Source organism: Coffea arabica, chromosome 11e (genome assembly GCF_036785885.1).
Source record: "Coffea arabica cultivar ET-39 chromosome 11e, Coffea Arabica ET-39 HiFi, whole genome shotgun sequence".
In the NCBI taxonomy this organism is placed as follows: Eukaryota; Viridiplantae; Streptophyta; class Magnoliopsida; order Gentianales; family Rubiaceae; genus Coffea; species Coffea arabica.
Window position 1 is genome coordinate 61,248,478 of NC_092331.1, and position 12,098 is coordinate 61,260,575.

The 12,098-nt window shown below is 37.5% G+C and overlaps 2 protein-coding genes across 2 annotated transcripts; one reads left to right on the forward strand and one right to left on the reverse strand.

The window, feature by feature from the left end:
- Positions 1-2,903: 2,903 nt before the first annotated feature.
- Positions 2,904-8,805, reverse strand: LOC113718649 (putative multidrug resistance protein). Its single transcript, XM_027243538.2, has 7 exons — positions 7,845-8,805; positions 7,629-7,683; positions 7,135-7,319; positions 6,537-6,994; positions 5,690-6,230; positions 3,652-5,609; positions 2,904-3,551 (listed from the first exon to the last, which is right to left on the reverse strand). Exons 1-7 carry the CDS (start codon positions 8,037-8,039, stop codon positions 3,173-3,175), a joined length of 3,771 nt encoding a protein of 1,256 aa, XP_027099339.2. The 5' UTR covers positions 8,040-8,805; the 3' UTR covers positions 2,904-3,172.
- Positions 8,806-9,163: 358 nt separating this feature from the next.
- LOC113717808 (uncharacterized) lies at positions 9,164-10,458 on the forward strand. Its single transcript, XM_027242620.2, has 2 exons — positions 9,164-9,391; positions 10,053-10,458. Exons 1-2 carry the CDS (start codon positions 9,287-9,289, stop codon positions 10,140-10,142), a joined length of 195 nt encoding a protein of 64 aa, XP_027098421.2. The 5' UTR covers positions 9,164-9,286; the 3' UTR covers positions 10,143-10,458.
- The last annotated feature ends 1,640 nt before the right edge of the window (positions 10,459-12,098 follow it).

Sequence of the window (12,098 nt, forward strand, 5' to 3'; positions counted from 1 at the left end):
GTTGGAGTATGCAGATGTCTATATATGCATATTTTGAGTTTAGGTAGCCAATGCAAGTATTATAATTTTATGATGGTCAAATAGACAAAGAAAAAGGAAAAAAAAAATAGGGCGGCACCAATCAATCAATTTGATTAGAGAGGAAAAGAAAACGGAGTGAGGTGATTCGTGATTGTGAAACGTTAACATTTCAATACTTTTTGTGTATAACAAAGAAAATGAGAATCTATTTCTATGTAAATTTGAGAAGAGTTTTTAGTATGAAGGTTTCATAGACCTCCAAATTCACCATATATTCTTTTTTGTAAATTTCTAATTTATTTAAATTCACAAAATCTATTTATTCCATTCAAATGCATTTGATTTCAAAATTTTTTAAAAACATTTCATTTCAAATTTTTAATTACTTCAAAAGCTTCCACAGTATAGCAAACCAAATTTTGCAGACCTCAACATTTTCAGCGGATTGGCATTGCATGTTTTGGTTTTACAATTTGAATAGGTTACAGGGCTAGATGGGAGAGAAAACTATTAGTCCATCAAGAACAAGAAACATAGGACCCGCGAGAAGGAAAGGGTTACCATAAGGAAGGTGGAGCTGCCGGACAAAGGGAGGATGGTGTGGGAGGCGATCGGAAGGAGTATCATAGGGTGGGGAAAGTGGTGAAAAGAGATGGTGATTATATATTTGTTTAGTATGCCTTTAACTTTGGGTAATTTTTAAGTTACTTTTGTACATTTTTTAGGATCCATTTTGAATTTTTAATATAAGATATTCTGATAGAAATTTATACAAATACGAAAGTCTTTTATTCATTTTAAAATTTTCTTTTCATATAAATTATTTTTATAAAATAATAATATTATTAGTTTACTTTCAATATGTGAATCTGTGCATAGCACGGACCAAAATGTTAGTAGAGAAGAATTTTGTAACTCGATTTTGATTTTATTGCTTTTCTAATTTTTTCTTGAGGATGAATGGTGACGGAGGAATATGAGTTGCAAGGCTTCTGGTAAATATCGCCCCCTGACAATAAACAAAGCCCAGTGGCGGCAACCAAGAAAGAATCAAGATTCATAAAATTGTGCTCATCCATCAATGATTTGGTATCAAAAGGCATCTCTTTCCTTTCGTAATTAATGTCAATTTGGTCTATAATATATTTACCAAAAAAAATTTTGGTCTATAGTACTATGCTATTTGCCTATATAAAAAAAAAAGTGTTTGGATTGTCGTCTTGGAAAACTGCGTCTTGCTCTAATTCTCTATTCATTTGATTGGGAAATTGGACAGAGTGCTGTTTCTTTCTTTTGATTCCTTGTCGTTTGGTTTATCTGGATTTAGTAAAGCCTTCAAAGTTTTTTCTTTTCTTTGCTTGTTTTTCTTGGAGCAAATTTTGACCGAGTGTCAGATGCGGCATGGATGGATGGCGTATTGCTTCCGGTTATTTATTTGACTCAAAAAAATGAAATACTTGCTAAGGTACCAAAGAAAATAAAAGCCAAACAAACCTAAAATAAAAAAGTTTTAAGATCACGATAAACTACAATGATGAATCAATACAAGCATATTAAATTTCAGCAATATAAGAACTAACATATAAACGGTGGGAGGCTGAATATTACAATAATTCATCAACGGTGGAACAGATACTGACACACAGTCACGTTCAATACACTCAACGAAATTTGAAATTAAACCATGCAATTTTGAAGAAAAATTCTATACTAAGTGACGAAAATAAACTAAGTTACTGGTTTGTTTGGATTGTAAATTATTTGAAATATTTTTACTGTAGCACTTTTTGTGATGTGATGTATGTGAGATAAAAAGATAATTGGGAAGATAAAAAAGTGTATTGGAAATTATAATGATGATGTAAGCAAATATATTTGTTGGACATTTTTTTTTATTAAGCATGGGTTTGGGGCTTGGGACGACCAAATCCAAATCCAAATCCTTCTTTGCTTTGCTTTAAATTGTCCACTTAAAGCATTTTAAATTAGTTCTTAGTGTGTGAAATGGAACTAACCTTGTCATTGGACTAATTAATTATGTGGCACTTTTCGTCTGTTTGAAAGTTTAACCTTGTTTTCAAGTGAAATGGGGCACATCAAAGCTGAGGAGGCCATCATCAATTCTTGGTCAAAATGCAAAGCAGAGTCCGTCCTTTTTTTTTAAATATATATATATATATATATATATATATATATATATATATATGATAAAAAAACACACAAATTAAAGCCAACGCCCTGGTGAATAAGTAAAAACAAAAAGTGGCATTTGCAAACATCAATCGTCCACGGCAAGAATAAGCATAATCTCACCATCACCAGATATTTAGCAGATCTTAACACAAATTGATTATGCAGGCATTGGTGTTCATATTTGTTGACAGGTGACTTCTAACTTACTTTAAAAAAAAAAGCAACTTGTTGTTTGTGTGTTCATTATTGACGATGATTGCATTTCACATAGTAATAAAATGCAAGAAATTAAGGAAAAACTGGAGAGAAAGGCTATTGTCTAGTTTTAACTGCTCGTGATTGCAACAGCTACGACATCAAATTGACACATTTGTTGGATAAATCCCCAAAAATGTCGAAGTCATTTTCTTTTTCTTTTTTTTCCTTTTGTTGGTGGAGACAGTGCAAGTTTTTTGTTTTTTTTTTTTTTTTTGGGTGGCTGTTGTTTAATATTAGCCTTGAATTAAAAAGAAAAAATAATCTTTTTGTTTTTTGTTCTTTTTTGGCTTTCTGAGAATTCGTTTGAGAACCCAGATTAAAATAAATACTAACAACAATCAGTGTAAAAGGCCTACACTCTCCACTCTAGTGTGGCGGCCCTGCTTGATGGCTGGATAATGACCAACACGAAAGTTTGCAAGTGGTAACGGTGAAAAAAAAGTAAGCAGCAGCAGTAGTAGTATTTCATAACCACAAGATGGCCTCCGGGTAAAACATTTGCACCTGTCTTGATGATCTGATGATACTAGAAATTTACTTGAGCGGATTTAGATTTATTTTAGTAGTACATAACATTGGTACTGTCTGAGATGTTTTGTTTTGAAACATAGTAGTAACTTTAACTCCAAGAGAAAATCTTGGACGATATTAATGTAAATTCCGAGACAGTAGCAGCTCTTGCGCATGACCTTCTCCAGGATCACTGCCTGTAAGGAGATTGGCCATGTTGTAACTTCATCAGGGAATGATAAGCCCCCCGGTGTCCAACAGCAAGTAAATCAAAATGTGATCCTTGCTCCACCACTTCTCCATTCTTTAACACAGCTATGAAATCTGACTTCTGTATTGTGGATAGCCGATGGGCTACGATTACACAGGTTCTACCAACCATCATTTTCTCCAATGCTTCTTGGACTAAATTCTCTGACACACTGTCCAGCGCACTGGTTGCCTCATCCAGGAGCAGGATTGCTGGATTTTTCAGAATTGCTCGAGCCAGTGCTATCCTCTGCTTTTGTCCTCCCGATAGCTGAACCCCTCTTTCTCCACAGTATGTCTCGTACCCATCTTTCATAGAGCTGCATTGCGAAAAAAGTCTTTCATTCAATGAATCGCTGTTGAAGATGTTTTAATTACTAATTTCCACCTTTATAAATAGTGGGGTGAGTTCTTTAGTACCTGACAAATTCATCAGCATTAGCCAGCATTGCAGCTCTCCTGATCTCAGCTTCCGTTGCATCCTCCTTGCCATAAACAATGTTTTCGCGGATGGTTGCAGCAAATAAGGTGGGTTCCTGACTCACTAGTGCAATGTGTGATCTCAGGCTTCTTAAGTGATAAGTTTTGATATCACGATCATCTATTAGCACCGATCCTTTTATTGGATCATAGAATCTTTCTATTAGCCCAATGATCGTGGATTTGCCTGTACCACTTTGTCCAACTAGTGCCACTGTCTTTCCAGGTTCAATTTTGAGGCTCAGGTTTTGAAAAATCATTTGCTCAGGTCTGGATGGGTAGGAGAAGGAAACATGTTTTAGCTCTATTTTGGCATTCAGTGTTCCTCCGGCCTTGACCCCTTGAGGATCTTCTGGCTCAATCTCACTTTTTCTGTCTAAAATTGCAAAGACACGTCTGATTGCATTGCCACCCCTTGCTATATCTGCAGTCATGCTTCCGGCATCTGCAATACTCTTACCTGTGCTCATTAAGATGAAGAATGCTTGAAATAGATGCTTTGAGGTGACCAAGCCTTGGTTCATAAGCCTGCCTCCATACCAATATGTCATGGCCATGGTAGCTACAGATAAAAATTGGGAGATGAATAAGGCTACAGCAGAAACCCAAGATTGTTTAATGCTCTCTTTTCTGGGGCCTTTTAGTGTGGCTATAAATAGGCTCAGAATTCTATCTTGAGAAGAGAAGGCTGTGATGGTCTTGTGGTTGACCACAGCCTCACTCGCAAGTTGGCTTCCTTCATTTTGTGCTTTCTGACCACTTTCAGACGTATTTTTCATCAAAACACTCCTTGAATAGAAGCTTGCAATAATTAAAGGCTGCATTGCTATCATCACTAATGCAACTCTCCAAGTGAGGATCAATCCAAGGGCAAAGGCAAGTGAAGCACCTGCAAAAACCTGAACCAGTAATGCTATCCGATCCCCAACAAGGGATCTAACCATGTTGGCCTCAGTGGCTAGCCGTGCACAAATTGCTGCACTAGTGTTCTCATCTTGATCAAACCAACCAATTTCAAATGTAAGCACAGCTCGGAGGATTTCCTCTCGCACCCTTTTTATTACGCGTTCTCCCATAATTGCAAAATTATAATGTTGAAGTAAATTCGCGAAGAAAGTGACAATGCCAAGGATCAGAAATATGATGCAGTAAAATCTGGTCTCCGACTTTAATCTTGACCTGTCGTCCAGAAAGTACACTGAAACAATTGACCCCAAGCAATAGGCATGAATAGGATGAACTGCACCAAATCCTGCAGCTCCTATGCAGCCAAGCAAAGCTCTTTTCCACTCTGGAGTATTCAGTTTAAACAATCGCCACTGCAGAGGACTAGGATAAGCAGGATAATCACCACCCTCATTATCACTTGCATTGTAGGAGTACATTTGAATTGAGGGCGTCGGACTCATTGGTAATGCTGGACTGAAAGGAGAAGCGGGGCTGTTTTGCCAGCTTGATCCTGCAGTGTAAGGAGATTTGGGAGTCAAGGCATAAGTAGCTCTTCTATTGTTCCATCTCTCTGTTGCACGATAAGGGCTGCTGATATTTTCATCTGATTTTATTGACTGCTGCATTTGCACCATTTTGAAGTAAACCCCACCTTCTTCGTGGTCATTTTGCATTAGTTCTTCATGTGAACCTGATTCAACAACTCTGCCTGATTGGAGAACCACTATCTTATCAGCTTTACGAATTGTGGCAAGTCGATGAGCAATAATGATTGTTGTCCTTCCTAATGAAGCTTCGTCAAGGGCCTCCTGAACTATTCTTTCAGACTCTGCATCTAAAGCACTGGTTGCTTCATCAAGCAACAGGATTTTCGGATCTTTCAGTAAAGCCCTTGCAATAGCGATTCTTTGCTTTTGCCCTCCAGAAAGCTGGACCCCAGACTGCCCAACCTGAAAAGTCATCCCCAACTAGAGCTCTTAACCAAAAACTAACAAGAGGTATTAATAAGAAGTACGAGAATATGGCTTACTTGAGTTTCATATCCATTTGGCAATTTGGAAATGAAGTCATGAGCATTTGCTGCCTTAGAAGCATTTATCACCATTTCCATTGCAGCTCCCTCCTTTCCAAACAGGATGTTTTCTTTAATTGATGTTGCAAACAGAATTGGCTCCTGATTCACTAATCCTATCTGAGATCTCAACCAATTTAGCTGAAGTCTCTTTATTTTGTATCCATCAAGTAAAATATCTCCTTTGATTGGGTCATAAAATCTTTCAAGCAAAGATATGATTGTGGATTTTCCAGAACCACTGCCTCCTACAAGGCCAACTGTTTTGCCTGCCTTTACTTTGAAGCTTAATCCCTGAAGAACAGGGGTGTTTGGCCTAGATGGATATCGAAAATCAACCTCTTTAAACTCAATATGTCCTTTTACATAAGCGACAACTTTGCCTCTAACATTTTGAGTGTCTATCTCAGGAATACGGTCAATCATATTGAAAATTCGTGCAGCTGCCGCAGTTCCTTCTGAGATGAATGATAGATTAGGAAGAGCACCCATACAGCCGCTGGAACCACGAGGTGGACTCCGTTACATATGTAAAACTAGTAGCATAGAATATAAGTACCCCTTTAGTTAGTTAGTTTTGCATTTCACACTTCTAATTCCCTTAAAAAGTGCCCTTACAAATGTTTATTTGCATTCTTATCTACGTGCCTTTCTCAAGTTTTGTTGGAGAACATCATAAAAAAGAAATACCTTTGTTACCAAAGAAAACCACTACATAGTTGATGAAAGGTTTTACAAATGCTCAGTTTTGGTTTCTTTACACGATAGATGAAATGAAATAATATTGTATGGGAATAGGACTTACAGGCCAGCGAGGGTAACACAGCAAATTGCCATGAAAACACGCGGACCGCTTTCTCCTTTGTTGATAACAAGAATACTCCCTACCCATGCAAGAAATGACCATGAAGCAAACATTGTTCCGATGCTTCCTATCATCAAACCCTTGATGATACCTAGCTTGATTCCGAGCTTCACACTTTCCTGAAGCGCTTGCCTGAACCCATCAAGTGTATGGTGTTCCCCCACATAGGAATAAACAGTTCGGATGGATGACATTGCCTGTTCTGCAATATTACCTGCAATCGCATAAGCATCCTTGATTTTCATCTGGAGGTCCATAAGTACCTTCCCAAATTCCACAGATGGAAGGACAAATCCAATAACAAACGGGATAGAAGCCAGTGTGAGTCGCCATGAAAGAAGGAAGCCAATTAAGGAGCCAGCTATGAACTCTGAAAAGCGAGCCAAGCAGTTTGGTATCTGCAGCAGAATAGGGGGAAAAAGGATTTCATTAGTATTGTTGATCAGGTGAGTAACATATGAATCAGAAAGCCTGGAGTTAATCAGAAAACAAACTGTGACTTGTTGGAACTGAGAAGTATTTTAAAGTTGAAACGCACCTTTTCAGCGATGACATCTTGTATTGAGAGGGCATCAGTAGATATGGATGAGATAACCTGAAAGGTGGTGGATGAAGCATCTTGGTTGTCAAAGAAACCAACTTCTTGCCTGAGGACTGATTTCAAGAATTCTGTGCGAATTGTAGATGTCTGTCTCTCTGCAGTTCTTGTCCAACAAAAACCTTCTGTAAAATGGAAGCCAAGGGCAAGTCAATGACAATAAAAAAAAAAAAACTATTACAACTACCAGTACTGACTACTGAAGTTACAAACTCCACTAAACTCCTTTACCAGTAAAGGTTTATGTCTCGTAGATCATTGAGTTGAAAGCTATTAATATTCTCTGATTTTCTCAGTGCACGAAGAACATCATGAGAAATTTGACATTACGCCTTTTTAAGTTTATTTCAAAAGAGAAACAGCAATCTGAAAAGCAGCCAAACCCTGCCCTCCCATACATGTGAAAGAGATCTTTAGGCAATTGTATGACGTACCAATAAAAGCTGCAATTCCAACTCCAATACCAACGTAGAGCAGCCTGAGCGAAAACTGTACATCACATAGTCACTCAGCTACTAGTTTGACTTTATGTAATAGTAGAAAAGTTGTTGTTGAAGTAATGATCCGGATTATTATTGAACAACCATGTTATACTGAGATTTTTCCCAATAAGCCATGTAAATTTACCAACATTTAGAAAAGATGGATACCTTGTCCACGACTTTATTGGAGAAGGAAACATCACCACCTCCATACTCATTGATCAGCCCGCTAAGAACCCACAAGACAAGTGGAGTCATTATCCCATCTCCTATGCTTCCAAGTGCACCAAAGAACATAAGTAACCTGTCCAGGCGATCAGCATACCGGAAAAGGCCACCACCACCTCCTCCTTTGCTTCCCATTTCACTAGAAGCATGCACATACACAGCGAAAGGCTGACGGAATGCTGTATTTACCTGCTAATGAGGACTTGGATTCTTGATATACATTTGTCGCACACCAAAATTAGAGCCCGTTGGTGGAGTCAGCATCATTTGCTTCGATCCTCATGTTAAATACTACTAGTATTAAAGCAACACTAGATGAGATTAGATGGCCGGCAACATTGTAATATGTTGGTTTGAATAGCTCCAAGCCTCCAACAATTGAGTCCGGCTTTCATCTTTTCTTTGTTTTATATGAGTGTTGGGAATGTTGGGAACGTATCATACTAACATATTCTATTCTCGTAGTTCTTTGTCCTCCTTTGAAAGAGGCTATAATTTCTGAAATGTGACCTTCTTTTATTTCGTGCGACTCTTGAATTACTATCCTTTTCTTTTCTTTTTTTTGAATTACAAAATGGTGTATAATTACAGGGAAAATGCTAAGATTAGTTATTTCCTGGTATGATTGGAAGCATTTTGGCGTAGCCTATTCTGAAGAAGTTAATAGATTGACAGTGACTGATTTTAGACTTGGTTCTCCTATTACTGATCAAGAAAATCCACTTGTGGATTTGACAATCCTTAAAATAATGTGTTGGCTTGCCTTGTTATTATTAGCTTATAAGCTCATTTTATTTTCTAGTCAAATTTCAAATACCTTTACCTATACAAAAGCACAATACTCCATAAAAAAAAAAAAAAAAAAAAAAAAACAGCAACAGCTTAATCGACTGTTCATCCTTCCGCTGAGAAAAAGTTTCATATAAACATGTAAAATGTGTCTTATGGGGAGGGGGAAAAAAAGTCAATAAAAAGAACTTGTAAATCATACCTTGCATAATTGCATCATTATGCTTCTTTTGCCGTAATAGAATTTCAGGCTATGTTCTGCCGAGATATTCTTTTATTTTTTTCAATTGCTGAAAAAAAAAAAGAGACATTCTTTTCTTTTTTTATTTATTTTTTTTTTTTGTCAAATTTTGTAACCTTATATTTGATCCGAGTAAATTAGTGACTTTGCTTCGGTTAGTTAATGGCACCTGTAACGACGTCGTGTCTCAGCCCACGCTCAGCATAAGGTAGTATACATGGCTCTGAAATTCACCTGGACCCTGAAACCATTTTTATTTGGGGGGCTGAAGAGTCAAGAAAATCCCCTATTTCCAGAAGAAATTCAGCAGAGTCTAAAATTGGAAGTCTTAATTATCTCGGGTAAGAAGAAGATGGTAAGAGTAGCGTCGTTCTTCGGGATGGCATTCGGGGCCTTCATCTTCTGGCAAACTATGGACAAAGTCCACGTCTGGATTGCCCTCCACCAAGACGAAAAGGTATTACTAATTTTGCTTGCTAATCTCCAATTTTTTTCACTTTTCAATGGTAAATTTCTGGGTTTTCTTGCTTCCTTTTGGGGTATTACTACCTCCCGGTTTTCCCATTCATAGCTGAAGAAAGAAAGAATCGTGAGTTTGAAATCCTTAAATATTTCTACTTTTTTCAGTACATTTGATCTCGGAATCCTCATTTCGTAGTCGATCTGCTATTATTCACAAAGTTTTTGGAGAACCGTTTGAATATTTTTTATCTCTAGTTTTTGAGATTTTAGCGGCTTAGTGTTTAAGTTGTTATCTATCTAATTGGGTTTATGTTGGGGGAAAAAATGCTTGCTGTAGCTAATGAGCACCTCCAGAATTGGGATTTCGTCGATAAATATTGGAATTATGGTGAAAAGTTGGTTATTAGTGTTATTGTGAATTAATTTTCAATTGGGTACAAGTTTTGGCCCTGAACATTACGATTCAAAGCTCCATTCAGATGGATTCTTGCTAGTAATTGTGCTTGTTAATGTTATGGTGCTGGTTCCTTAAGTTCTAGGAATGTTGAGTTTTGGAAACTGATCATTAACATGCATTTTCTGGTTGTTTTAGCATCACTTTGTAGTTTGCTATTCTTTGAAATTTCTCTTTCTGAAAAGTTGTCTGCTTCATGCAGCAAGAGAGGATGGCAAAGGAAGCTGAGATCAAGAAGATGAGAGAGGAGCTGTTGCGACAGAACAGAGAAAGGGGTGATACTCTTCTCTGATGTCCTCAGTAGTTTGATTTTGGAGGCATCAGATTAAATGCCAAATTGATTCCCTGCTGTACCTTTCCTTTTCCTGGTTCAGCTTCAGATCATCCAGTTTACCTATTGCAGATTGATCATAAACTGAGGACTTTTCTGTTAAATTGTTTACTAGAATCAGCCATGAAGCCTACTTTGCTTCTCTCTCAACAATTGGCTGTGTATGTTGTTTTTTTTGTTTTTCTGGAAGTTTGATTGCAGTTACTCTGAATCCTTGATGCTTTAGCATTTTCCATGTTGAATAAGTTGTTCGTAGTGGTATTCACTTGTTGAGCTCTATAGCCGGGTTCATCTCTTACTGCATGCATCGGTTTTTTCCTTTGTGTTCAGCTTTGTACAGCGATTTGGAAGTGATGTCATTTGAGTTACCGAAGAACTTGGTTTTGCATTGATGCTAATAGGTTATGAGAGTTGTTAATGATGATCATATCTAACTGCTCTAGTTTACAAGTGTAAACTTGAGAAGTTTGCCTCAAGAGACTAAAGAGTGAAAAAAGAAACTTGTGTATTAGATAAGCAGCCTACGGTTGCATTGTGATCAGTGTTAATGAGGCCCTTGAGACTAGGGCTTGTGTAACAAGATAGTTAGAAGTTTGAGTGTAGTTTCTAGTGAGTTGTTGTCTTTCTGCAATTCTTGTTGTTGTGCTTGGTCAGAGTCAGATGCTTCCTGTGCCTTCTTGGGATGTTTTTGTTAGCTTATTAAACAGGCGGATGTGCATGCTGGTGACTTTTCTCCATCAATGTAGAGAAAACCATGTAGCTGCATATGCATTGTCAACATTCAACTTTGTTCACATAAATCTTGTCGAACTAACCACCATGAATGATTTTGTGAGTGATTATTTTGGAAATGTTGCTGAACCTGCTGTATTGAAGATGAAGAAAAAAAAAGTTCATTGCATTTGAAAAAGTCAGCATAGTATAGGAGTACTCTAAGAATCGAGCATAGTAAGTTCATATGAAGTGCATCTAGCTTGAGAGCAATGTCAAAGTTTGTAGAACTGTAAATTTTTGGAGTTCCGGCGTAGCAAAAAGTGAAGCGGATTACCTTAACTTTAAGAGTGGCATTAAGGATTAAGATTTTATTTTGTATGGAGTCGTTTAAGTTTTAGAAGTTTCAATTTCATCTATTGAGCATGGTCAAATAAGAGGAGTAAGATTCCTACACCCCGCACCAATCCCCCCCAAGAGAGAGAGAGAGAGAGAGAGCAGTTAGATATTACAACTTGGGAAGCTGTCTCCATTGATGATTGAACTTGTCATGGCAAATGCTTTTCGTAGCTGCAAGTTTGTAGCCGGCCCTGGTATACTAGTTTGACTTCTCACTGGAAATTGTAGGATAGTGTTCTTCTCAATAGCATGTTAGCAGATGCTACTGGGTTCTGGTGTTCCTTCCTTTACCAAATAGAAGTTGAGCATATTTCACGCCAAGCATACCAGAAAAAGAAAAAAAAATGGTTAAAAGAGATGGATTAAGCTAAATATGGTCCCCTTGATACACTTTCCATTCTGACGCGTAGCAGTAACAGGGTTCAATTGCAGATGGAGGCTCAAAAAATATAAACATTTTTGAAAGTTCTAAATATGCAAAAATGAAGCATCAATTCCTTTCCGTTTGTCTCGAGAAATCTTGCTGTATAATCTAGTTTCGAGTTTTCTTCAAGACGCAGCACTTCCCTTACAGCCCATATCGGATAACTGGGATAATCAAAGGTATTCTGCAGAAATCCATGGCAATATGGATAAACGAAGGAAGATGCGGATTATTAGATTCAGCTGTTATATACTAGCTAACATACTCTAAATATTAACTGACTATACATCAAGAACACGCAAAATTTTCATCATTCATTTCCACATCCAATATGGTTGGACAGGTGTGAAAGGCGAAAAGTTGTTACCATCTGCAACAAAGGC

Bases quoted from the DNA above. Each gene is read 5' to 3' on its own strand.
- LOC113718649 (XM_027243538.2), bottom strand. From the start codon at position 8,039: ATGGGAAGCAAAGGAGGAGGTGGTGGTGGCCTTTTCCGGTATGCTGAT. The intron at 7,684-7,844 runs GTATCCATCTTT...TGTGATGTACAG, and splicing joins CCAATAAAGTCGTGGACAAG to TTTTCGCTCAGGCTGCTCTA. The intron at 3,552-3,651 runs GTACTAAAGAAC...TTCGCAATGCAG, and splicing joins AATGCTGATGAATTTGTCAG to CTCTATGAAAGATGGGTACG.
- LOC113717808 (XM_027242620.2), top strand. From the start codon at position 9,287: ATGGTAAGAGTAGCGTCGTTCTTCGGGATGGCATTCGGGGCCTTCATC. The intron at 9,392-10,052 runs GTATTACTAATT...TGCTTCATGCAG, and splicing joins CCCTCCACCAAGACGAAAAG to CAAGAGAGGATGGCAAAGGA.